General features: G+C 46.1%; 1 protein-coding gene and 1 long non-coding RNA gene across 2 annotated transcripts; one reads left to right on the top strand and one right to left on the bottom strand.

The window, feature by feature from the left end:
- Positions 1–1,463: 1,463 nt before the first annotated feature.
- On the top strand, positions 1,464–18,311 carry TNFAIP2 (TNF alpha induced protein 2). Its single transcript, XM_072337965.1, has 12 exons — positions 1,464–1,560; positions 7,061–7,406; positions 9,528–10,155; positions 10,772–10,886; positions 12,179–12,304; positions 12,597–12,697; positions 12,784–12,882; positions 13,015–13,138; positions 14,174–14,296; positions 14,874–15,029; positions 15,704–15,825; positions 16,311–18,311. Exons 2-12 carry the CDS (start codon positions 7,073–7,075, stop codon positions 16,450–16,452), a joined length of 2,070 nt encoding a protein of 689 aa, XP_072194066.1. The 5' UTR covers positions 1,464–1,560; positions 7,061–7,072; the 3' UTR covers positions 16,453–18,311.
- On the bottom strand, positions 18,180–26,792 carry LOC140252827 (uncharacterized). Its single transcript, XR_011903738.1, has 3 exons — positions 26,741–26,792; positions 21,217–21,294; positions 18,180–18,315 (listed from the first exon to the last, which is right to left on the bottom strand). It is a non-coding gene; the product is annotated as an uncharacterized lncRNA (long non-coding RNA).
- Between the last annotated feature and the right edge of the window lie 70 nt (positions 26,793–26,862).

The raw sequence follows: 26,862 nt of genomic DNA, 5'->3' as shown, positions 1-26,862 counted from the left end.
AATAGCTACAGAACATAGAAAAATTCCCATGCAGTACTAGAATATGTGTAGCTTGGTTAGCCTCTAAATATCACATAAGTCACCACAAGATGCCTGTCTGGGAAATCAGATGCACAGACAAGCAGTGCAATGATTCGGTGGATCAACAAGAGATTAAGTGCAGAGGAGGATCTGTTTCATGTAAATGAATGTGGCGCTTGAAGGATGACATTCAGAAGAGCACCCCCTGCCTGCAGACAGCAAATCTTGCCCCATTTCATCTGCCCAATGATTTTTATGCTGACATGGCACCATGCATTTTGTTCCCATGGCGGTGACACTGATAGCCAAGCAGAGGAGCCAGCCTCAGGGAGTCCCATGGGGGAACCCTCTGCCCAGTGCAGCCCTCAGACTGACCTGAGATGAATCAATGTTTCCCAGTGACTGGAGATCATGGGTTTGTCAACTGGGGTAGCCCTTCTACTTCCTCTTTGGCAGCTATTGTGGAGGTGGATTGGCTTTTTTCCATTTTCCTATGGTCCTTTTGTGCAGACACTCCCAGAGGTGAAAGCAGCAGCCTCGGGGAGCAAGATACCCAAATGGCATCAACCAGGAGAAGGAGCTGCTCTCCAACACCGTGCCCACTGATCTCAGAGCTTTCTTCCAGCACAAACTCCAGCCCCAGACTATGTCTGCCACAAGGGAACCCCCATGCTGGGCTTCCATTGCCCACCATAATCGGGCCACCACACAGTGCTGAGCATGCGTGGCAGCAGCCAGGCACATCAAGGGGAGGACACCAGCAGCGTTTTACAAGCTCTTGGTTTGCACTAAGCTTTAAGTCTCCATTTCATTTTTGGCATTTTGATTAGACCACAGCTATTAGATGTAAAGCAGATACCATCTGAACAACCAGATGCTGATCCTGCTGCCTGCTTCCCAGTAGGAGACAGAAGTTTCCTCAGGAATCCAGCAGCAAGGTCAGGCATTGCAAGACCACTACATTGGAATTTCCACCTGCAGAGCAGCTGCTTCATCCCAGCTCTCCCTTAGAATCAAAGAATCAATAAAGCTGGAAAATACCACTAAGATCACCCAGTCCAACCCCCAGTCTGTTACCACCATGCCCACTGTCCAAGTCCTTCAGTGCCACATCTCTATGGTTCCTGAACACCTCCAGGGACAGTGAATCCACCACCTCCCTGAGCAGTCTGTACCAACGCCTCACCACTCTTTCAGAGAAGAGATTTTTCTTAATATCCCACCTGAACCTCCCTGGCACAACTTAAGGGCATTGCCACGCAGCTATCATAGACACAACCCCCGTGTCCCATTCACCACTCCATCAGGATGCTGGGGCACGTGCTACCAACACTTTCCCGAACTAACCAGGTCCTCCCACTGGAACTTCTTCGCCATGCAAGGGGATTTCTTGCTTCCCTTTAGCCTGAATCGAAGCGGGCGGAGTTTCCCAAGCAGCGGGCTCCCTCTGAGGTCGGGTCTCCGCCTCTGTGCCCTCCCTTTATAGTCGAGCTGCTCCCGGGCTGCGCAGCCAGTGCCGCTGCAGGGAGCCGCCGCACGGTAAGTCCGCCTGTCTGTCCTATTGTCTGTCTGTCCTATTGTCTATCTGTCCTTTCACCGCAGCTCGGGGCTCCCACCCCCCCGCAGGACCCACGCTTCTCCTGCCTCTCTAATTGCCGGGTTAGCGGGCACGTGGCTCTTGCTTGCGCTCGGGACAGAGGAGTTAGGTGGAAAGTGCTCAAAGGGGACCCCGACCGAGAGGCTCTACTTCGTTATGGCCAGAACAGAGAATAGAGCAGACAGCTGTTCCAGCAGCAGTCAGAAGTGCGATGGCTCCAGGTGCATCCCAGGGCTGGGGACGTGTCTGATTTCTGTTGCTCACTGCACAGGTGTCAGAGCATCGGTACAGGAAGTAAGCAGTGGCTCTTGTTAACACACTCAACCAGATATAGATCTTGGGCACCAAAGCATCCTCAGACTCCATTGCATGTCAGGATCCAGATCGTGTGGCACTTCCCACCCCCTCCTGCTTTTGTTTCTTTCAAAAGGAAGTGGTTTCCTCCCAGATTCCAGGAAAATAATGGCTTTATGATTCAGTCAAAACAGCTGTGCTGAAATGCCCAGTTTCAGTGTCTGAAAACGTGTTGTCCCAGGCAGCTGTCATGCCCTGGGTCGTGGTGCTGAGCTGACAAACTTCTGCTTTGCTGTGCTCTCATCTTTGTAACCGTGGAGGAGGCATCAGTGTGATCTTTCAGTACTTAAAGAGAGCTTATAAATGGTGAGAAACCAACTCCAGGAAGAATGATTTCAAAGTAAAACATGGGAGACTTAAGTTAGATCTCTGGAGGAAATTCTCTGCTCAGAAGGTAGTAAGGCCCTGGCACTGCTGCCCAGAAAAGCAGTGTGTTCCTCATCCCTGGAGGTGCTCGAGGCCAGGTTGGATGGTGCTCTGGGCAGCCTGAGCTGGTCAGTGGTGTCCTGCCCATGCCAGGAGGTTGGGAGTGGATGCTCTTTAACTTCCTATCCAACACAAGCCATTCTATGGTTCTGTGAAGTGTGAGCCAGAAAAGTGCTACTGTGCTCAGCACCCACCTTTCCCCAGGACACTGAGGAACCTGCCTGAAATTCCCTGGGTAACCACCCCACATCCATTGCATTAGCTTCTCAGCCCCAGCTGAAGGCTGGTTCAGGGTTAGGGTCCTCGTGTGTCTCGGTGTAGAACCTCTACCTGAGGCTGCTGCAATTTAAGGATGTGGCTTTCTGTGGCTGGAGCTAATCTAGAAGCCGTGGTTCCTTGCCATCCACTTTCAGAGCTGAAAGTGTGAAGAAAACAGTTGTTCATCAAAATATCCAACTGCCTGCTCCCGCTATGGGACTTTGGGGCTTGCTACTTCTGATGGAGATGATAAAATGGGAACAGAGAGCTTTGGAGAAGTGGTTTGGCTATTCTGAAGCTTCAGTGCCCTTTCTATAAAAAGAAGCCTGGAAAGCCAAAGAGTTTGAAAATGATGATAAGAGAAGTTGCTGCGGGAGCTCTGGAATAGCCACTGGAATTCCTGTGTCTTCTTGGTCTGTTTATCCCTACCAGCAAACCTGGCAAGCTCTAAGCATGAGAGTGAGATTCGTCTTCAGGAATAGCAATAGAAAAACAAAATCCTGGAGTGCAACATCTAGTTTGCCTTTCAGCAGCAGCAGTTTAAAATGATCCTGCCTGCTTCCAAAGCAAGAAGTGAAAAGAGCCAATTACACTGCATTTTCCCTTTTTTATTTCCTCAGTGCCAATGCATATGTGTAAATTTTATCTTCTCTTTTGCCACTTGAAATTTTTCCATTCCCTACGCTGGGTTGCAGGACTGTTTCCAATTGTGCTACAGTACTTTAGGGAGCCCAGACCCTCCTTTAAGAATGACAGAGACATTGTGTGGCAATCTGTGTGTTGTTCCCTGGGCAGGAGATAGTTTGAAGGCAACTCAGAGCACCTCATGCCAGATGAGATGCCTGGGGCCATTCTCCTCCTTCCTTGGGTCCCTCATCACTGCTGCCCCTGGGGGTACTGGTGTCCTGGTTCATCTATGGATTGCATCTCCCAGGCAGAACCAAGTGCCAGCTCCCAGCTTCACAGTGTATTTGTTCAGTACCAATCTGGTCAACAAAAATTGGTAGGAAAAAGAAAAATACTTCTTAAGACGGCTTCTCACTTTGCAAAGATTGGAGCTGGTGACTCAGTAGGCTCTTTGCTTTGGTTTCTTGGCAGCTTATTTAGGTGTTGCTGCATGGTCTGAGTAATGATCTGATCCACTGCAGTGTTCTCATGTGGGTTGTTGTGATCCCGCTGCCATGGCGAGAAGAGGAGATACAGGGAACAAACTTTGCTGAATAACTTCTGTGGGAGAGAGGGGCTTTCCAGTAAAACCAGACAAGAATGGGATCAGGAGGATGGAAAAGGCAGCAAGTCCATACAAATGCAGAACAGAGTTAATTAGACAGTCTCTGCCAACGTGGGACAATCCACCCCTCATCAATGAGCTCATCCTAAACGCAGAGCTTCTTTAAAGGATCTGAGCACCTGATGGAGCTGTAGGTGTCCCCATTCATTACAGGGAAGTTGGACTAGATGATCTTTAAGGGTCCCTTCCAACCCAAGCAATTCTGATTCTGTGGAGGCGGCAGCTCAGTTCCCAGCTGGTCCCAGTGCAGCCATGCCGGCAGTCAGCACCACCATCATCCCAGTGGCACAAGCCCTCAGTGTGGGATAGCAGAGGATGCTGCCTGGGCTGTGCAGCTCTTCTGGGTGGAAACAATAACACTGAATGTATTGTGCTGGAGACTCATGCTACAAAACAATAGTGGGGATGATGATAATAGTAGAGACTATTATTAAATAGAAAATTATCAGTAATGATGACTTGGGATCAATGTAGAGATATGATCTTAAACCATTAAATTTCCCAAAACTCAATTATGAACTCCTTGCTTTGGGAAATGACAGTTCACTTGGGAAATGCCTGCTGAAGTGATTAGGAGCCACTGCAGTTCCAACCAGAACTGTGGGCAGAGAGGAGTATGCACAGATAGCCCTCAGCTGAGCCTGCAGTGTGTCTGCTCTGCCATGGCAGCCAAGAGTGGATTGTAGAATCACAGAATCATTGAGGTTGGAAAAGACCTCTAAGATCATCTAGTCCAACCGTCCATCTACCATCAATACTGACCACATCCCCCAGTGCCACATCTCCCCATTACTTGATGCATCCAGAGACAGTGACTCCATCAGCTCCATGGGGAACCTGTGCCAGTGCCTTGCCACTCCTTCTGAGAAGAAATATCTCCTACTATTCAACCTGAACTTCCCCTGGTGCAACTTGAGCCCATTCGCTCTCATCTTATTGCAGTGCTGCTGAAGAGGCACAAAGAAATGCAAAGCAGAAGTGCCAGACTGATAAAGTGTGGCTCTGAGTGCTCGATCTGGTCGAGTGTAAGCGCTTTTACAGCCTTCCTCAGATATGTGGCTACCTTGGCTTTTATTAGTTCAAGCTGAAAAAACACACCCAGACTCTTCCCTGCACATTCTTATGTCAGTATTTCTCAAAGATAAATTATATTTATTCCTCTTCCTATGGAAGAAGCAGCAAAACAATTCTGAAATCCTTTTTTTCTGATCATCATTCCTCGAAACAAAAGGCAGAAGTGACTGCTACCTGAAAGCCACCTTTGGCTGTATGGAGGGAAGTAGTGCCTTATTTATGTAGAAACAAACAAAAGCATGCTTTGTTTGGGATGATAAGGATCAGTTGACTCCTGTGCTTGCACAAGCCAGAAGGATGGAATTTGGCAGAATTAATTTAAATCGTGGAATCCTAGAGTTGTTTGAGTTGGAAAGGACCTCTAAAGATCATCTAGTCCAACTCCAGCATAGTACTGAGAAATATGGGCTAGCTCTTTTCTGCTCTCTTTTTTTCCCTATTCTAATGGATCATAGTGACCAGAGTAGCCCCGGTGCAGCATAGCAACCCTTTCTTCCTTCCTCCCCTAGGATTTCCCACAGGGAAGGGATGTGTGCATGGCTGCAGGGGCCTGGTGTCCCAGCTGTAGCAGCAGCCCAGGGTTGCATTGTGCTGCAGCCAAGGTCACTGGGCACACGCTCAGTGAAAAGCCAGCCAGCTGCATGGCTGCACTCCTTCCTCTGCTTCCCAAAGGAGCTCTCTGCTTCATACTGCCTTTGCTTTAGAAGCTTTATGGACACTGAAAGTGACCAAGCAGCAAAGCAGGGAGAAGAAAAGCGTTTCAGCGATGCACGCTTGTTTGCTCCCTCCGACGTGGTGCTTCAAAGGTCTCCAACCTGTGGAGACACAAAGGAGGAATTGCAGTTAAAACAAAAAGAGCCACATGCTTCCAACTGGTTTGCCCAGAAATGAGTATCATACTTTATATCAGCATAATTCATACCAGCAGCATAAACTTGCAAGGGTATTTGAAGATTGCCTTGTGACTGAAGCCAAATTTGTCCTTTATTTACAGTCTAAGTCCTCCACTCTTACGTGATAAATGTAAGCCAAAATGTGCCTGAGAGTTCTTCATACACAATTATATTGGTCTCCCAGAAAGCTACTTAGAAAAAGTGCTGGAACAAAAACTATTTCCATGAAATTTGTTAAAAGAACTTATTAGAATTTGTGGTCATGATAACAAATTCATCTGCTGTTCATTATTTGTAGTGCAGGAGCATTCAGGTTGTTGGTGGTGGAGCAGGACTGCAAGAGGAGAATGTCAGCCACCCCAATCCTGCTGCCATGCTCCTGTGTCCCCTTGAGCCAGGAGAGGACTGCTCTGCCATGCAGCCACCCTGTTGGCTGCCAATAGCTTTGTTAAGCCTGAGTTCATTGGTCTCTAATGGGGTGGTGAGAAATCCACCCCACACGTGATTTCTTTCTGCATAAATCATGGCCCATGCTGCAACTCTGTGTTTCAAGATGTGCAAATAGCTCTGTGAGTGTTTTCACAAGCTGATAGGCAGCTCAATCAGCAGGGATTAGCAAAAACAGCTCCCAGGAAAGGCTGGAATCAGTCCTGTATGAAAGCAAGGGGGACGTAAGTTGCTTTGAATAGTGGCAGGACACTTGTCTCACCCCACCACACAGCCTAACTCTTCACGAGGGTGGATAATGGCAGGACAAGTCGAAATGGTTTTTAGTTGGAGGAGGGAAAATTTAGGTTGGATACTGGGGGGAAATTCTTCACAGAGACAGTGATGAGGTGCTAGAACAGGTTGTGGATGCCCCATCTCTGAAAGTGTTCAAGGCCAGGTTGGATGGGACTCTGGGCAGCCTGGTCTGGTATTAGATATAGAGGTTGGTGGGCCTGACTGTGGCAGGGGTTTGGAGCTTGATGATGCTTGAGGTCCCTTCCAACCCAAGCCATTCTATGATTCTATGCAGGCAAGGCTCATTACAGAAATGCTTTTCTTTTGATGTCAGTATATCTTGACACTCTAGACTGTGGTAACTTTTATGTAAACTGTTACAACCTGACTGATATTTTATTGTTTTTCCCTTGAAATTTACAGACTAGGAGGAAAATGATGAAAATGTTACCTTTTTTCCAAAGTGGTCCCATTGGAATACGCAATGGAACAGCGGGTTGTAGTGATGTAAATGGGCGGCTGGAAAACCCTTTGGCTTCAGTGGCTGAGCACGTCCCTGCCTGTCCTTCTGGAGACGAGATCTGGTCCAAGGACCAGGAGAAAATGAGTGAGAGGCCGGAGGCAGCCTGCAGGACCTCGCGGGCTTCTTCCATCACCAGCAATGGGAGCTGTGCCTCTGCTGGGGAGAGTCCGGAGAAGGGGAAGAAAGGAATAAAGGGGATACTCACAACTGCACTTAAGAAAATGAGGAAGGCCAGGCCGCCCAGCAGTAAGTGCTCAGCTCGCTCCTCAGCTCACCTCTGCATTGCCCCATTTCCAATGCCTTCTTTTGAAACAAATCAGTTATGTCTGTAGAAATTACTCCAGCTGAGTTACCACTGATACCTGGAACAGCACATTACCATTTTCCTGTTTTACAGGAAATCTCACACCAGATACATCCTGAGATCAAGTCTGACATTTTTACCATCATCCCACAGTAGCAATTCATTAACTCTCCAGACATCTCCTTCCTCCTTTATTTCAGGCTGATGCACATCCAGCTTGCAGCAGAAAATCCTATTTGTTGCTAAGTAACTTTTGTTCTATTAGATTTGTGCCTTATGCTTTGTGCTATAGAGTTTCTGCCCACCAACTATTGAAGTAATCCCGTTGTTCCTGTATCACGCACCCAGCCCTCGGTTTCAATAATGCCTTTGTGTAATCAGCAGATGTCAATTGGGCACTCCCAGCTTTTGTGTGAAGTCACTAAAGAGGGCATTAAGTGAAATGAGGTTCATGAATAACATAAGCTTTCTCCGCCCAGAGTTTTCAGTAAAAACCTCGTGTATTTAAGAGAACTTATTTTGGGATATAACTTTTCCAGTTTCATGATTTCCCAGGTTGCACCATATCAAGCAACTGGTAGCAGTTCAGGCAGGATAGCTTAACTGTATTTATCTCACCTGCTAGATGTGTCATCCAGCCTATTTCTGGAAATCCCACATGGTATTTCCTCTAGTGCTTCCTATTTAACTACATCTTTCCATCTATACTTTTCCTAAAGCCTTGCTTCCTGCTTGAGGTCATATTAATGGGAAAGAATTGGATGGACCTCTCCCTCAGCTCATTCTTTCTGAAGGTTGCCTCCTGCTTAAGCAAAATGTCCTCTTCACTTTGACAGCTCTGGACTTGATATGAAAGTGTGATTTCTTTCATCGTTTTGGGAAAATCGTATGTTATTCACACTCACTCTCTAGCAGTTTTAGATTTTATCAGGTTGTTTTGATAGATTTATTCCTCTCACATCCCTTTAGACTGCTGGGCTCACTGGCAGCAGTGGGGTAAAGCATATACTCAGTTTTGGGGGCTGCCTTTCATTTAATCCCCAACACTGATGCCACCCCCAGAAAGCTTTGCATCTCTTCTTGTTCTCTATGCAGTTAAGCTGTCTTGCTCTTTGCTTTATTATGTTTAGCAAATTTTATTGAGAGTTAGGTCTGGTAATTCACATTTTGTTCCAACTCTATTGTCTTCAAGGTGATGCTGAATATTTACATTTTTTGCCCTAATATCACAGATATAATATCTAAAAAAAAAGATAAGGCTGATTTTTTTAAACTGTGCTCACAACTTCAGCATTGTGCTGTGGAGTTTATCAGTGCTACTCAGCTATTTCTTTAATTATAACCCCATAAAACTGACTTCTGTACCAAAATTACTCTTACAAAACCCACAGGAAGTCGACTTCAGTTTCAAGACTGGGCATCCACATGGCAGACATTTTAGCTGCTTTGCTTTGATCCCCAAGCCCCAGTTGTCCTTTGGTCTGTGTGGCCAATCCTTGAGGCAAATAACCACACTGTGCAGGAAAACATACCATCTTAATGGGCCCTTTGACTGAGCAGCCCTGGTGCCAGGGCACGTTGCCTTGTGCCTATTCCTCCGCTCCAGCTCCTTTCAGAAGAACAGTTACATACTTACATATACAGCTTTTGTTCCCTGATTCTTTTTGTTCCTTGGGAAACTCTCAGTGTATCCTCGGGGCTATTAAAAAATTCAAGAGACTCTCAGAGCCTTGCATAGCAAACCAAGCAAACAAGAGGCAGCAACAACAAAAAACACAATTCGGAATTTTGGAAACAAAGTCATGGGTAGCACATGAACATCTGCTGATATGTAACAGAGCAGGGATAAGCATTCAGATTAGCATTATGCTACTCAGCAGGGGACTAGGAATAACCTGATCTTTAACTAAAGAAAGAATTTCTGTATGGTAAAGGAACCCAGGACTTAACATTATAGAAATGAGAGCATTATAAAAATGGTATTCGAAAGCTGTGTTTTTTATACAAAACAGGAATGAAGATTTTTCCTGTTGGGTAAAGAAAGGCTGTTCTTTTCTCCTCAGTCAAACAAGTCATGGATCTCCTTGAAAAGCAGAAGCTCTGTGATGCTGTCCAGCATCTTATTGCCCTGGAGAAGAGCATGTGTGGCAAAAGTGAGGAAGAACTGACCATCACCCAGCAAGACATTGAGTCCCTCTATGAGGTCCTGAAGCACAAAGTCTTCAGTGTCTTGAAAGACTCTGTGCTTCTAGCAAAAACAAACCCAGAACTGCTGCAGCAGGCTGTAGATGCACTGAAAGAACAGGAGAAAGAAGACCAGAACTGCATGTCAGAAAATCTGCCTGAACAAAACGTGCAATTTAGACCTAGAAAATGGAAAGATCTTTGGATGGCCACAGTAAAGGAGTCGGTAGATACTCGAATGAAGGACATGAGTCGTACTCCTAGAACTGAGAACCTCTCTGCAGTTGGACAAAACCTCCTGCACATGGGGAAGACAATGAAAGAAGATTTGATGGTAGTTGCACAGTACATTAAACAGCTTTATCCCCCTGAGTTTGATGTGTTTCGCACGTATGCAGAACTGTATCACCACCACTTTGCCTCTCTGGCAAAGAAAGCTGCTGAGTCTCAGCTGGATGACAAGGATGTCTACCTTCTCCTCTCTTGGGTGCACTACATTTACCCAAAGTAAGTGATGCTTTCACACACATTTTGTACTGGTGACCAGCAGGTTCTCTGGCTGCCAAACCAGACATTTGCTTGATTCATGGATTGGTATCACTTTGATGCAGTCCAACCCATGGTTAGGTTTTAGAGTCAGTGATACTGTGCTAACCAGGCTAACCTGAAGGCACATCCTCAGGGCTGCTAGGCTGTAACCAATTGTCACTACACCACACAGGCAGTGGATGCCCACACAGATATATAGGGCTTCACCTGTGGCCCTCATTCTTGGAAAGTCTGGGAACTCCAGCCTGTGGCCTACTGGAGCAGAAGGCAGCCAGTAAATAGGACAACCTGAGCACCCTGGGCATGGAGGATGTTGTCCAGGGATTACCCGAAGTAATTCTTTCATTAGATAGCTTGCTGTATGGATGGAGAGAGGTTGTATCCCCAAGCTCATTCATACTGTTGCTCAGGGGACCCTATCCCTAACACAGTGCAGTGGTCTATGCTAAGCACAGGATGTATTTACATCTGGTTTCTCACTGGTATCCTCAAGGACTGTTAGCAATTTGCATCAGCAGCTGTCTTGAATTATGCTGGTCTTGGAAAATGTGATGATTTGGCTTTGTCATTCCAGAGATATGAGAAAAGATCATGTTTTAGCAGAGGAGCTGGAAAAGCTTGAGCTTGGAAGCCTTTTGCCTTTAAGTCTGAGCAAAGAGCTCGAAAAGAAATACCTTCAGAGTGAAGAGGTGAGAATCTGCTCATTTCCTTCTCATCCCATGCATCCTCTGAGGAGCTCTGACTTATCCTGGGTACACTTCCCACACACCCTCCAAGAGAGAAGCAGGAAAGTTGGGTTTTTTTCTCCTTGTAGGTGGGCTGCTGCTGGATGGGACTTTAAGAGTAAACTTCCCACTACCTCCTGGTTTGCCCATCCCTCTGCCCTGGGAGGAGGCCAAAAATTACTGCTGTGTTCTTGTAAAACTGGTGCTAGGGAGATGGGAAGAAGTTCAACCACAGGGCTTTGCTGGTAACTTTCCAGACGTTTGCTAAATCATCACAGGGAGGAGCCTACAGTCTCACTTGCAGGTGATCCTCCCAGAACTATTTCTGGCTTCTGCAGCAGTGCCAGATCTTGAGTGAGCATAAAGCACACAGGTCTAGTCTGGGAAAATCTGCCTCCTTGACAGAGAGTCATGTGGTCTGCAGGAAACAACAGTTATCTGATTTTTGGATCACTCTCTCCTTAATGGACACAAAGAGCAACTTTCGTATCCCTCCCATAGCTTACTGCTTTTGGCACTTTGGGCTGGAGTTCCTGGAAAATGAGAAGTTACAGGTTTTGCTGCAGTTCATGATGGATTGCAGATGGGCTGTGACATGCACAGATGGGGCAGTGAGCAGAGGTGTGTGCCAGCTATTGCACAGCAGCCGTGCTGCACAGCGAGCATGCAGGAAGGGTCAGAGCAGGGGAAACCTGGGACATTTTGATTCACTCCAGAGTTGGTAAGACGTCAGAAGTGCTTATGATAAAGGATTGCAAAATTAGCTCAGTGGGTGGCACTGAGTGTTACAGGCTACACATAACACATCTCTCCGGGAACTGGGGTTTCAGCATATATTCTTGCCTTCCTACCTAGTGCTGACATATTGGGGTCATAGAACAGCCTAGGTTGAAAGGGACCTTAAAGCCCATCCAGCTCCAACCCCCTACCGTGGGCTGGTTGCCCCCCACCAGACCTGGCTTTGAGCATCTCTGGGGATGGGGCATCTACTGCTGTGGGCAGCAGTGCCAGGGCCTCCCATTCTTCCCTTGAAATATTTCAGTTTTTACTGAGTAGGGGAATGTTGTGAGAGGATGTCCTTGCTGATGGGAAGTTTTGGGAGGGTAGTCTTGTAACAAAGAGACTTTATTTCTCAGCCATGGTAGATGAAAACTGCTGAGCCAATGGGTAGGTGGGCAAAGAAAACTACCCTAGCAGAGGGCAGCAACTGTGATATCTGCTTTGTGGTAAATGCTGTTGTTCTTTGTTTTCTGAAGGCTACCATCAAAAATGTGCTGAGCAAATGCTTAGAAAAGGAAATCCAAAGATGGAGAGAAGACAAAGAACCAGAGAAACTCAATGGGCATTTTCAGAGTGAACTACTAGCGATAATTGTTATCCAGGTAATAGATATATATTTTAAAATGATAGCATCTTGTTTGTAATTAAGATCTGAGATTAACTATAGTCAGTACAGGAAGACAAAAGGCCAAGTTGCACATGTAGGGCCATTGCACAAGTGGGTGGCTTGAGAGAGTCCAAACCCATACTACTTGTGTGACAGGTGCTGGGACAATCCTTTTCACACCAGAAAAAAGAAAAAAAGGAGAGAAAAAAACCCTCTTTCCCCACTTTCTCAAGTGTTTTGTGTGTTTTCTTCACCTACGGTGTTTCTTTTTTCACTTTGATTGCTAGAGTATCTACAACAGCCAGATGCGAGCCAGGGATATCAACACCGTGCTGGGTGAGGAGCTGTCGTGCCAACTGTCAACAGAGCTGACTGCCTTCCTGAGAAGGTGTGGTAAGGCCCCAATGGGCAGCAGTGCTTCCCGAGTGTCCTGGTGCCATCACTCATCTGCCTGTCTTTCCATCTCCCCTCCAGCTACAAGGATGCTTTTGAAGACTTCAAGGAGAGAGGCAAGAAGCACAGACACTACAGGCCTGTTCTGATTGCAAATATTAACAACTGCTGCAATTTTAGGTAAGAGTTCCTTCCACTGCCAATGGTGCGAAATAGTGAGATAAAGGGAAGATGCCCAGAGCAGGCAGAGGAAGGCTTGGGAACCTCTCTTTGGGGGCAGGTTATTCTGACCTTGGCAGTGTTTCCTTTCAGAGACTACACAGAGAAGAACATAGCAGAAAAGGACGACAACAAAGAGAGGATACTTAGCACCCTTAAGGACATTGAGACCAGCAGTGGGGATGTCCTGCTTCAGCAGCTCTTTGCCCAACTGAAGGTATGCATCCAGTCCGCACTTGCTGTTCCATGGACTAGTTCCACCAGGTGGGACAGCAGTGGTTACAGGAGGGCACTGCACTATCAGCCACTCAAATCAATGACTCTAACATGGTGACATTCATAGAAATGATCACAGAACCATTAAGGTTGGAAAAGACCTCTGAGATCATCAAGTCCAACCCATCCCCACCATGCTCACTAAGCCATGTCCCTCAGCACCACATCATCAGTGACTACCATTAGTTAATTTGGGGCTAGAATGAGCATTGGAAAGAATTTGACCTAAAAAAAAATGGACTACCTCCAATACAGTCCAGTAGCACTGATACTCCTTGCTAAAAGCACCCCACTTCAGAAGGGATCTTAGCCAGGTTGCTTCTCAGTGTCAGCATCAGACATTGAAGCTGATATCTTCAAACTCCAGGCAATGCATGTAGGCACGGCTGTGCATGGGGAAGTGCAAAGTGCTGACAGCATACAAGAGAAGTGCTGTAGGGGGGGAGTCTGAACACGTGTGGTTACACTCTGAGCTGTGGGAAGCAATCACAAATGATGACAACGTTTGGCTTCTCCATAAAGGTGGCCTGTAAGATATTTCTGGTCCTTTCATTTACTTATTTCCCTTTTTTCCTTCCTTTTCTGATGATGCCACAATTCTCTGCTTAGATAAGAATGGGTGGATAACACGTTAAGAATGTGGAAATAAGAAAAGTGTCCTTGAGATTAGAATCTCAGTCTCTCCTTTATTATTAGGAACCGAGAGGTTGCAGTTTCTCCTTCTATGGAGATATGCAAAACAAGTCTGAACACCTGCTGTAGCAAGGGCTTCGACTTGATGATCTCCAGAGGTCCCTTCCAACTCCTATAATTCTGTGAAACCTAATGCAGCCCTTCTTCCCATGTCCCTGTGGGTCATCTTCACATTTCCCTAATGGGAGTGCACACGTTGCTGTCACTGTAGCGGATGTTATGCATATAGGAATGTAAATATGTGTCTGAATAGAAACTAAGTAGTTGTTCCTTTATTTTTCAGCCAATTTATAAGAAATTCACAGAAAATAAGTGGGAATGCAGCAATGAAATTATGAATGAGATCATTAAAACGACCAGCAATCATATTTCAGAGTTACGGACCCTGAAGGACCCGTTTTACCTTGTAAGTCAAAGAGAAATAGCCACAACCACATGCTCAGTGGTGCAGGAATATACATGAAACTTAGCACATAAAAAAATCCTTGATTTCCTGCCTTTGTCTTTTTAGTAGTTAAAACAAAATTATGAAGTTTTGTGTATAAGAGAGAGGAACAGGAGTAGGGGGGGGGTGAGTTCCTGTTTCTCTGGAGTACCGCTACCTCTTATCTAACACTTGGAGATGTTTTCTAAGCATTGAAGTCTTCCCAGAAGGAAGCAACTTTTAGAAGTTCCCACATCTCATTAATCAAAGTACAAAGAGATTCTTGGTATCTAGAATGCCACTTTGCATGTTGCAGGGAGGTTGGCAGCCAGCGCTGCTCCTCATGTTTGAGCAGCAGTGTACACTTGGGGAGGACACGCTTTGTAGCACTTGAGGTGTCTTTGTCCTCCATCCACACACATCACTGTAACACTACAATTGTAAAAGACCACTGAGACTGTCTAGTCCAACTATCAGCCTATTCCCACCTCACCCTCTAACCACATCCCTCGATGTCAAGCAAACGACAGGTGGCTGATACCACTCTCCTTCCCAACAGTCCATCATTGAGAAGATCCATGTCCGTTTGGTGAAAGATTACATTGCGAGGCTGCTGAAGAAGAAGGTCAGCATGAAAAGCCCAACACAGCAGCAGAATCTGGCCCAATGCATCTCCAAGAATGCTGCCGACCTAGAAGCCTTCTGCACCAGCAATGTATGTGAGCATTCACCTCATCCACATCAGTGTAAAGCATGCTGAGAAACAGGAGAATGCCCTTTTAGTGGCCCCAGCACAGCTTAACTTTCTGGAAAGACCTCAGGCAGAGAGAGCTTTGCAAGTGCCAGCCTGTCCTTCCCAGACAGAGAGAAATGATTTCAGCCTTCTTTGTCCTGTAATCAGTTGTTTCCTTTGCAGATTTATATCAGTAAGGGACAGGAGGCTAAGCTAAATATGGCACTGCTCTGGTTGCTGTACAACTTGCATGGAGCCTGATTTCCCCTTTGCTCCTGTGCCTTTGGGGCTGACAAGGGCAGTCAGGGGGCTTCTCCCAGGGTGCTCTGGCTTTCAGTGCTGCGTTACTGCATGGCCACAACCTCCCTCTCAGTCTTCTGAGGTCACCTCCATCCTTCCACATCTCTAGAAAAAAAAAAGAAAAAGAAAAAAAAAGAAAATACAACTCCATCTCTATCACCCCCACCCCCCATGTCTGAGAGGAGACAGAGCAAGTCTGAGCAGCACTCAGCATGGGCAGGAGGCCACCCTTGGGGTATGGAGCAGTTAGAAACCAGAGCACAGGTTCATCTGAGCGGCCAGGAAAAGGGTTTGGTGGTGCCTGGAGGAGTGGGAGGAAGGGCTGTGCCAGGGTCTGACCACTTCCTTTTCCACAGGGGTCTAAAGCCACCTGGCTGAATTCAGTACTCCCCAAACTGGCTGAAATAATCCGGCTTCAAGATACAGGCGCTATTAAAATTGAAGTTGCGACACTCGCCACGGCATACCCAGATATCCGGTAAGAGAAGCTGAAAGAGATTTGCAAATACGCATGTGGAATTCTAATTGAGCTATGAAGTAGCCACTTATTAGCATGGGTGAGGCTCATACACCTCGGATAGTGCTGACCTCTGTCAGATAAAGAAACAAGAGGGTAAATGGTGCCCAGGTAGCTGGATATCTCTCTTTGCACACAGCCTGAGCTGTGTGTTCCCTAGAAACCAAAACTTACAAAAATCTGAATTTGACAAGGGCAGAGCAGGTGAGGGCAGCAGTCATTTCATGGCCATCCAATGCCATTGGACAAAAAGGAATCTATTAAGAAAGGCCATAACCTGGAATATATAAATATGTCTGATCATCTCCTTCGCCCTGGGGATTCCTCACACCTCCCCGGGGGTGCTGGGTCCTGTGTAGGATCACTCGATCTGTTACCACCTGGGGGCTGATCAGCTTTACAGGCTGATGTAGAGGAGCTGACATCTGACCATTTCTCTTCCGCAGCAAAAGACACTTGGAAGCATTCCTGCACATCAAAGCTAATTTGTCACGTGGAGAACTTAAAAGCATCCTGGGCTACCTGGCAGATGGCACAGCATCCACGCCGCCCAGCACCCCACTCTTCTCCAGCATTAACGTGTCCTAGGCCAACATACCCTATGTGGGTGAAGCCAGGATTGTCCCCTGCAGCAATGCACAGCACTGCTGCCTTTTCCTACAGAAAACTCTGTCCCAGTCTGGTGCTCAGTGTCCCTGTGGGAAGCACCATTCAACATTCATGGCCATGAGAAAGGGACACCTGTGGAAGGACTGTGCCTGCAAAAGGACCAGGGCTGCTCCTTGAACCAGACACTGCTTCCTCCATAGTCTCACTGATGTCATCACATCACTGCCCTGGTGCTCTGAGCACTGTCTACCTCACCAGGTGCTGTGAAGCCATGTCACTGATTCCCCAGACATAGAAGACACCTCCTGTGAAGCTTTTTGTCTGCTAAGGAGAGAGAAGAAAAACTGAAGCCAGAAAGCAGAGATTTTGGAAAAGTCCCGTGTTTGCTCTCCATCTGAAGCCCCCTGATCCACTCAGAGACATCTGCATTAGACTGGTGTGAGATTTGGAGTCAGAATAAGACATGCTTGTGCATTCTGGAACTCCTGTTGTGGAGTCTCCCTTCCTGGAGATAGTCAGAAGCCATCTGGGCATTGCCCTGGACCACCTGCTGTTGGTGTCCCTGCAGAAGGCTGGATCAGATGAACCCAGAGGTCTCTTCCAACCTCAACCATCTTGTGACTGAATCCTGCCTCCCATCATGCTGCAGCACCCCCAGTGGTTTGGGGTGGTCCCAGCTGTATACTCTGCTCTTTAACAGTGCTGTCCAGGAGCTTTGGGGTTTCCAAATCAGCCTGAGGAACTATGACTACCCTCACAGTGGTGATCTGGGCACTGCTTCCTTCACCTCTGTGAGGTGGGAGCACCTGGGCCACTGGCAGTCTTCTTCTCCACTACAGTTACTCCTTCCAACAAATCCCCACCCCACTAACAGGGCTTGGGTTGAAACTGTGCACTGCAATAATCTTGTAGGTAAGGCACATTAGGTATTGCTTAAGCCCTTCCTCTGGAGGAAAGGACTCCTGACCCTGTTAACATTATGGGTTTTGAATGGGTGGTGGAGCTGACTTCAAATGCCATTAAAATATCTTGAGCTCCCCATCTGCATCACCATTTCCTCACTTGCTCTTTCCCCTCATGTTGCAGAGTAGATTAGATGGGAAAACACAAATGGGTCTATTTTGAAACTCTGCACTGTTTTTACAACCCATTTTTCTGGGAAATGAATCCCTTGCCAAAACAACGTGTTTGGTTGAAAACCTTTCCCTTCAATTTTCCTTTATTTCATCTTCCAGCCTGTAGAAAGTCAGTCCGGAAGGAAGACATAATGACTCTGCAGACCATACAGTGTATTTATATGTATAAACAGTATACTATTGGTGTATTTTTGCATCCAATTTTATTATTTTTTTCTCAGTTAGAGATACTCATTTCCAATGTTTATATTTAAACAGTATTCAGATATGCTAGGAAACTGACTCATTTATTCTGTATCTGGCTGTTGTTTGCTGTGCTGCCACATATAGTCTCACCTACTCCTCCAAAGGCCAAAGCATCCTCAGTGGACATCACTGCTGCCAGGCAGGGAGAGTGCTTGTTGGTCCCACAGCTCTGCTCTCTTTGCTCCCTGGAGCCAGGACAGCCATACAATATAAAAGTTATGAGCGCAGTTTGGTGGGTTTGGTAGTAATAATGGTAATGGTCAATGGTCAGACTAGATGATCATAGTGGTCTTTTCCAGCCTTAATGATTTTGAGTTTGTGGCATCTGGTACAACAAGGTCCAAAAGATCAGCCTTGATGTGCTACCAATCTTGATGTTGAATAATAAAAGGATTTGTATTTGAAATGCATCTTCTTCTTCCTGCTCTGGCACCCCTGATCCTCCGTCTGTTTTCTGCACCTGTTAGCACAAGAGGTATAGGGAAGGCAGAGTTTGGCCCCAGCTGGCACTGGTGGCCCAGGTCTGCTCCCTTAGCACTTGCTATTTATATTCTGTGTGAAAGAACACTTAGGTTTCTATCTGCAGCTGGGGAAGCACACAGCTCTCCTTCTGAAACCTCACTCACAGAAACCCCTTATACACATAAACTCAACATTTACTTCACGTTAGTTGAACTTTTATCCCAAATACAGTTTATAGTCAAACGTTAAAACGACTTCTACCAACACTGAGCACTCGTGACAAACATCACCTATTGTGCAACATTTTTTCCCCCCCAGTTAAGTGAAAGGTCATGCTATTGCTATAAATAATTGTGTTTTGATTTAGAGCTCTGTTAAGGGCCTAGAGAAAAGCATCGTGTAAGTGATTACATTGGCCTTTAAAAAAGAAAAAAAGAAATGATTCCAACTAACTCTGTGATTGGTGAAAAAAATAGTGCATCTATTTATACATCATAGGTTGGATGGGTAGGACAAAATGGCTTTCATACACATTTTATAAGCCGTATGGAACCATGTCGTGCAATTCTCTTCATCCTGCTATAAAAGCCTTGGCTTTCAGAGCCCAGGAAGCCAATTTATTTACCTTCCTGAATGACTCAACATTTACAATGGCATTTATTCACATGTGGCCAGTTTGCACAAATGTCTTCTGATGGCAATGGTAGATTAATACTGACAAATAGCACTCCTACAAACTAATTAAATAAACTAACTGTGGTTAGGGTGGCTGGATTTTATCACGCAGCTTCTGTTGGTACCACTTTTGACCCCACTTTTGAGGCAGAGAAGAGGCAAAGTGATACAAATTAAACCAGCTTGCATTTAGTCCAGCTAGTTATTAACCAGGAATGAGCACAGCTGAGGAAGATCAGTCAAGAATTGGACTTGATGATCCTTATGGATCCCTTCAAGATTGGAATATTTCATGATTCTACGTTTGATTTTATGGTGTGAGGAGCAGGTTGGATGGTGGTAACCTGGGTGTGACACCAACAAAACTCCATTTGCACAAAGCACTGTCACACTTCAGGGATTGAAATCCATGAGAGTAATTGCTGACTTCCTGCATGACTTAGAAGAGGATGTGGCTGCATCACCCACACTGATTCCTTAAGAATACAAACCAGCTCTCCTGTAGCCACATGAATACAGGGCAGCTTCCATCAAGGGATTTAGGAATTACTCAGCACTGCAGCAACCACAGATTTCCCCCTTAGCAAAGCTGCAAATCCACATGGCTGGGAAAGAAACACATCTCACCTGCAGGAAAATCAGAGTGCACACCCTGCAGCAGCTGCGTATCAGGGTGCCCAAGTGCACTTAGCTGGAGGAGGACTGACTGCATTTCCTCAGGCAATGTGCTACTGCGAAGTGAATGTTCTCATTGATGGACATCATTTCTGTTTGCTACCCATGGCTTTCTCCTCTGGAAACTGAGTTTAAAAATCCCTTTTGAGCTGACCAGCTTGAAGCTTTCCCTACAAACCCATTTTTCATCTTTCCTCTGGGTCTTGTCCCCTTGGAGATTTCCATTTACTTCTTTCACCTCTCTATGACTCTCAGAGGTTCATCCCAGCTCCTCTCCAAATACCACCCAGTTGTGGCCTTCAGCTGTGTTCTCATTACACTTCAACTCCCTTTCCAGCAGATGGGACCCAACAGGGCACACTGAGCACCCAGAAAGGCCATCATTGAGGAAGACAAATAGCAATGCATTCCTCCAAGTCATTTTCATCCAAAAAGGACAGAGCTCTTGAACTGCAGTAACTCTCCTAGTGGACTAGAAGAGGAAAACTTATCCCTATTAACTTAGTTATTGTCATTTAGCAAAAAAGCTGAGCTCTCAAAAATGTTCATTAACATTGGAACAGCTGTGATGGGGAGGGATGAACTCTGAAAGGGAGGAGGCAATAACAACATCTCGGGTAGAACAATATTGGTCCTGGAGCCTTCAAGAGCTCTCAAGCCCTGTCCCAGAGGCTGGAGGCCAACCTTTAAGCCCCACTGGCAAGAACAGCACAGCCTCAGTGCTCAGTACAGATTAGGACAAAGGTAACAGTGCAGTGTCCTTGTTAACAAAGCTTTTGATCTTTGCCTTTACTACCATTCCCTCTATCATACACCACAGCCACAAGAAGTAGTGGTAAGTTATATTATCTTCACTCATCTGCATAGCATCTCTTGCCCTTAGTATGGTCCAAACCCCAACCATACGTGCTGTCCCTTGGTACCCTGCATGAGGCTATCCAGACCTGCTTTTCTCCTCCTTGAGGCAAGCTCCTGCAGGCACTACTGCACCACACTGGCCTTGAAATCTCTTGGTGAGGAGGCAGATGTGAAGGGGATGTCATCTGGAGATGATGAAAGGGCCATGGCTGTCAAACCCAATGCAAGCAGTTCTCTGGGAGCATTGCAGGATGCTCAGTAAGGGGCACCCACTCCACCTCCAGAGCACCACAGGGGTCAGGGTAATTCAAGTGGGGCAGGACCCACAGACTGATGTGATTTCACTGGAGCAAAGAGTCCAGAAAAACAAGAGTGAGAACTCAAATGAGGGTAACTCCTGAACACCCTGGGTGGGTTAAACCTACTCCTGAAGGGACCTTAACAGCTTTCAGAGATCACACAATCACAGAATCATAAAGGTTGGAAACGACCTCAGGATCCTTTATTCCCAACCCATCCCAATACACCCACTGACCACATCCCTCAGTGCCACATCTCTACGGTTCTCAAACATCTCCAAGAACAGTGATTCCACCACCTCTGTGGCATACCTGTGCCAATGCATTATCACACCTCCAGAGAAGAAAACAAGACAACAAAAGATACTCTTTTGGGTAACTGTTAATCCTACCTGACACAAGCAGTAATCCTGATAACTTTTGCCGTATTGCAGTAAGGAAAACAGAGGAGGTGCCCTAGAGAAACAAGGCTGCAGAAATATAGACAGTGAGGATTGGAGAGCAGCCTCCAAGTACTTGCCGCACATGCAGCTGCACTCAAAAGTCTTTTGTTGGCCTTTGTTTAACTTTTCAGCTCAGGATCTCCTTCTGATCCATTATAATATCATAAAGACTGAGGTATTACAGGGGATTGCATGGACTGCCTCAAGTTCCAATTTTGTTTGATTTGATTTCTCTCAGAAGCCTCTCCCGAGAAGCTCAGATTGCATTTACTTGGGGAACATTTTGTCAGAGCAGCACGTACAGCACAAAATCAATAGGAGCTTTTAAAGACAGACAAGAGTCATCTGTCATCCAGAACAACGTCTGAAGCCAACTTTTCTTGGGTAGAAACCACAACTTACAGGGGAAAAAAAATAAAGTCTCCACCTTTCTTCTACCTCCCTCTGAACTTCAGTCTCTGTGTCCCCTGTGGGCAAGGGACACAGCCCATCCCTCCATATAACCCAGTTTCTGTCCAAATCAACTAATTCTGCATGAGATTGCACTGTTTCTGACCGAGTATTTCTTTCCAGTGTTTCTACTATCTCACATGAGCAACTCACTACCACAAACTTCAGTTCATTTTCATACATTTCTGTATAGGTTGACTAGAAAAACAAATTTCTGCTTTCAGTAGCATGCAAGCAATGTTTCCATGCTAATGGGCAAATCAGCATTAAGAAAATCAACACACAGCAGGTTCCTGCAATCTGTTTATATCCCTTTATGTAGAGGAAAACAAATCCTTAATGGGGATGATTTCAAGACAGAAATGAAGGCCATAAAACCTACAGGTTTTGAGTAAGAGAAGTAATACTGGATATTTACATAATTCCTTGGTCTACCATCCTTGAATCACACATGTACACAGCACCCAGGCATTCCATATCCAGTCTTTTGTCTAGTTTGAGACCTTCAAAGAACATTTCTACAGACAATTTTTTTCCCCTCCATGGAAAGAGGCTACATCGGGGTATTTTGTTTGGCCAAGTCTCAGCACCTGGGATTTGATAGATGGTTATGAAGTATGAGACCTCTTTCCTCTCTCCATGCTCTGACATAGTGTGCACACTGTGGGTCCTGGTCATTATTCCTTCTGTTAACTTTGCTGTCAATTAAGACATCACAGACGGAGCCTGTTCACAGTGCTGTAAGAGCTTGTCATGGTCAGGGAGCCATCCTCTGCGAAGTCCTTTGGAATATGTAGTTCTCCTCCAAGAGCTGAGTACTTGGGATGCTGCCATTCCATGGAACTGGAGCATGAACCTTCCACACTTCCACATACCCTTTGTTACACTTCCGTATGCCATTAACAACTACACTTTCTTATAGCACCAAAACAGTTTGCCACTATTTGTACCCTCAGTTAATGATTCATACTGCACATGATGTCATGATGTAGAATATTGACAGCAACAGCACAAAACCATGACAGAGCTTTGTCACATTGTGGAAGAAACACAGGGTGCAGACAACTCCTTGTTATTCTCCAGGCTTGTGAGCCTTCAGGAACCTCAGTGTTTCAGTTATGCAATTCTCAATGTACAAGTGAAGTTAATAACCAGAAAACATGGTACAGTTTTACAGTCTTACCTCTTCTTCCTGTATTCAAGGCTGGAATTTGGGACTTCCAAAGTCCTGAATCCCTTGACTTCTGAAGCTTTTTGTATGACAATGACAAGTATGTCAGTGTATGCCTGAAAGGCCAAGGCTGGGCATCAGCCCCCAGAGGTTAGTGTGGCTAGTCTTAGAGCTAAGCAATGAGCTTCACAGAGCTGTTGGGGTTTGGGGTTTCACTTCTCTAGGCAGCTCCCCCAACAAGCCCAGATCTGGGCACAGCCTGGGCAAGGACACCAGGGCTTCCATGGTTGACAACAGGAGCCAGAAGCACACACTTGGGACAGAAGGGACACCATAGGTCTGATAGAAAAGCCCAAGAGATGGCCCACATGGTCAGACCTCAACTGGCTCACTGCCTCCATCTCTCTATTGCATAGTGATATAATGAAATCAACACAAACGATTGTTTTCCATTGATCTGGAGGCAGAGCAGCCATCGCCAAAGGTAGCTCTAAAACCATTGCTGACAAATGATATGTTGTGGAGGTTCAGCTGGCTGACCGCCATGTTTCCACATGGTCAGCAGTTCTTAATGCAGTTTCACCTCTCCAAAAAAACTGAGCAGAGAAAGAATTATTTCCCTTCCCCTGTACAGCACCAAGCACGCCAAGGAGTGTTTTGGTATTTCTACAACCTGGGGAATGAGGGGGAAGAAAAAACAACACTTTCTCCAAACAGGATTTCTTACTCCATCTGTGAAACTTCAGTGCTGTCTGAGGTCAAAATGACTTCAGGGGTGAAGCAGTACACGTCAAGCCAAAGTTTAGCTCAGCAGAAGTGAGGAATACTCTGCCCTTGGCCCCACAGCAGTGACCCAGCTCTGCACAGTTACACCTTGTCTAGTCTGTAAGAGCAGCCCTACATGCTAGCATCTTGTCCTAAACTCATCCCTACAATTAGCCACAGCTTCCCAAAAAGAGGCTCTTCCTAAACTGCATGTCTATTTCTGACAGAGTGTGGGGTACTTGATGGGAAACAAAACCAGCTCTTTGTCTCTGAGAGCTGATTGCAGCCATCTCTACCATGAACTACATGAAAAGTGCCAGAGCACAGATGAAAGACAGATGGCAATTCCATCAGCCTAGGAATGCACACAGTCTGCGCGTCCTCCATCTCATATTTCTTCTGTCCTTTCTCCCTTGCTGTCCAAGGCAGATCTCAGTCTGTAACTCTTTGTTGGAAGGGGTGACCATGGATGAGGCAACCATGCAGCAGCACAGAGTGGCACACATAGATTCCCCATGCTGCCATCCTGCTGGCATGCAATGTGCATCCATGGGGTCAGCCTGCAGCTAGCAAAAAGCTAGAACATCAAGGCTTATTTTTATTGGCCTTCCTCCACACAGCTGAATTGTGTTTGAATTGCTCTGTGTTTGTTTGCTTTAATTTTTCCCTCATAACAGTAAAGTATTGGCAAGAGAACTTTCAGCCATCTCAAGTCCCATTCAGCTGTCACCAGCTAAGAAAAATCAGCCCTGAACAAAAGAAACCTTACTGAGTTAACATTAATACAGGTGTAGCTGTAGCAATATGGCCTATCTGTAATCACAGAAGTGATTTCAAGTCATGTTCTACACAGATTTCAGCATGTAGATAAGCTGTATTTCTATAAAGCTATTTACTTCATGTGTCCAGCACAAGGCACATTAAAATAGGCTTCATTTCATAACTGAAGTGGAACTGAGCCAAGCCAAAAAATTCTTGAAGAAGTGGTTTGCATTTTCTTTTTCCAGGCCGAGCCAGATGCTTAGCAATACCACTGCAGACATTGTGTTATGCTTCACCGAGGGAAGAGGCATTTAGCCTTGTTCCCTTGGAACAGCCATCTGTTTAGGTGGACCCTTGAACCCAGAGTCACAGCACAGAGGATCTTTCCCTCTGAGCACCAAGAAAAAGATCTGTGCTGTCCTTTACAGAGCAGAAGGTGAAGCACAGATGTGACCTGCCCTCCCAGCACTACTTCTACCATGACAGTGATCAGATGCACATTGGGATCTCTGTGAAGTGAGTTTGAAAGCACAGCCCCATGCTCCCATGCTGCAGTCAGCTATGCAGTAGAACCTAGGTGTGACTCCCTTCTGCACTTGTTGCCCTGCCTGCAGCCCCCACAATGAGTTGTTCTTCACCCTCAGAAACAGCTGGGTCCAAAGAATAACAGGAATGATAGATGCAGACATCAGAGGCCGCGTAAAAGCCTCATAGCATCACGTTCCTCTAGCAAGTCCACAGCAGCTTACTTCCCTTTTACTTTCCCTTCCCTGTGTCACTGTCACTGACCACCCAGCTGTTAATTCTGAGTTTCCCTATTTGCTGCATTGACCCATTTCACTTTTCTCCACCCGCCCCCCCCCCAGACCCACAGTTCTCTATCTGCAATCTTCTGACCTCAAGCAAAACCAGTGAGCTAACATCACAGGACCTAGATGCAAGGTTCCTATTTTCCCTGACATTTGTTCTCCCCTCTGCTTTTCATGTTGGTCTGGGCTGTCTGAGGCACACACGTGCTCCTTGACATTTCAGTACCCCCAGCTCCCCTCACATGCTCCAGCATCACTGATTTTGCAGTAATTTAAGTTCCTGAGGGCCAGGTTTGCAGATTTTTTTTTTCAATGCCCCATGCACCAAAGGGTACCAAATAGTATTTGTGCATCGGTTCTTCTTTGAGAATAAAACCCAGATGACCATGAAAGACTCCAGTTCTCCAAGTGCTCAAACACCAACAAAACAATCAAGGCCAGACTGCTAAATAACTTCCTAGAATCACGAGTGGTCCTTCCAACCTTAAAGTCATCTAGTCCAACTGTCAACCCACGCCTGTGACTGCTCTAGTCTGTGTTACTCTGTGCAACATCTGGAAGGGAACACTAACACTTCAGTCCTTTGGATTGAGCAGCCTCCAGCCAGCAACCCCAGTCCATGCTCCATAGGCTTCTACCCAGGCTTATCCAGGAGATGCTGCCTTTCCAAGTATGTCTTTGCAGATACCACAAGCTGAAAATGCAACACAATTGGACCGTAGCAGAGCACATCCTGCTCTGGTGTGGCCCTCCCTGAGCCCACTGGTCCCATCAGCTCCAGGAGGTCATCTGCACACAGGGCAGAGGATGACTGCCACATGAGTGATGTCCTCAGCCTCGTGCACCACCTCCTACTCACAACTGGGTCATTTCCCCATACCAACCAGAAAAACTATTTTTACCGTTAAGTAACCCCAGAAGAGCATCCAATAGGCCAAGGAGTAATTGCATTAAACTAAAGGAGGTAAATTCAGGTTATGTATAAAGAAGAAACTGAGGCCCTGGCACTGCTGCCCAGAGAGCTGTGGGTGCCCCAACCCTGGAGGTGCCCAAGGCCAACTAGATGGGTCCCTAGGCAGCCTGGTCTCATAGGAAGCAACCAGCCTGCAATAGTGTCCCCATTCCTTGGGAATGCCAAGAGTTACTATCAGAGGAGCAAGTGATCCTGCAAGGAACAAGAAGTTATGAAGTCTGAAAAACAGCTGAGGAATGAGAGAAACTATCTTTTCTACCCTGGAGATATCAGATGAAAACAGTGGGCACAAGGTGCAATGCCAAACAAACAGTATGTTTTCTCACAGAGCACATCACTAAACTGCAGGAGCTTTTTGGTGTAGAGTGCTGCATCTGCTAGAAAATGAACTATACTCAACATGAAAGAGACAAGGATGGAAAAGGAATAACAGGAACAAAGCATCATGAGCTCTCTCATAGCAAAAGTGATGACAAATAGCCAGTACTAAATTACCCAAAAAAAAGTGATAGTCACAGTCTAGTTAAAGAAAGATTTACTTACTTGTCCCAAGGATCAGGGCTCATTGAATATTCCAAAAACAGGCATCTCAAAGAGGAAAACCTTCCCTTGTAGCAGCCAGCCCTTAAATGAGGCTTAGGGAGGGTTGGCACCTGTTCACACAG

Source organism: Excalfactoria chinensis, chromosome 5 (assembly GCF_039878825.1).
Source record: "Excalfactoria chinensis isolate bCotChi1 chromosome 5, bCotChi1.hap2, whole genome shotgun sequence".
Classification (NCBI taxonomy): domain Eukaryota; kingdom Metazoa; phylum Chordata; class Aves; order Galliformes; family Phasianidae; genus Excalfactoria; species Excalfactoria chinensis.
The sequence above is the reverse complement of the archived record's forward strand: the minus strand, read 5'-3'. Positions and strand labels throughout refer to the sequence as shown.

Excerpts from the sequence above, each read along its gene's own strand:
- TNFAIP2 (XM_072337965.1), top strand. The coding sequence starts at position 7,073 with ATGATGAAAATGTTACCTTTTTTCCAAAGTGGTCCCATTGGAATACGC. Across the intron at positions 7,407-9,527 it reads GAAGGCCAGGCCGCCCAGCA|TCAAACAAGTCATGGATCTC; the intron begins GTAAGTGCTCAG and ends TTTTCTCCTCAG. Across the intron at positions 15,030-15,703 it reads AAGCCTTCTGCACCAGCAAT|GGGTCTAAAGCCACCTGGCT; the intron begins GTATGTGAGCAT and ends CCTTTTCCACAG.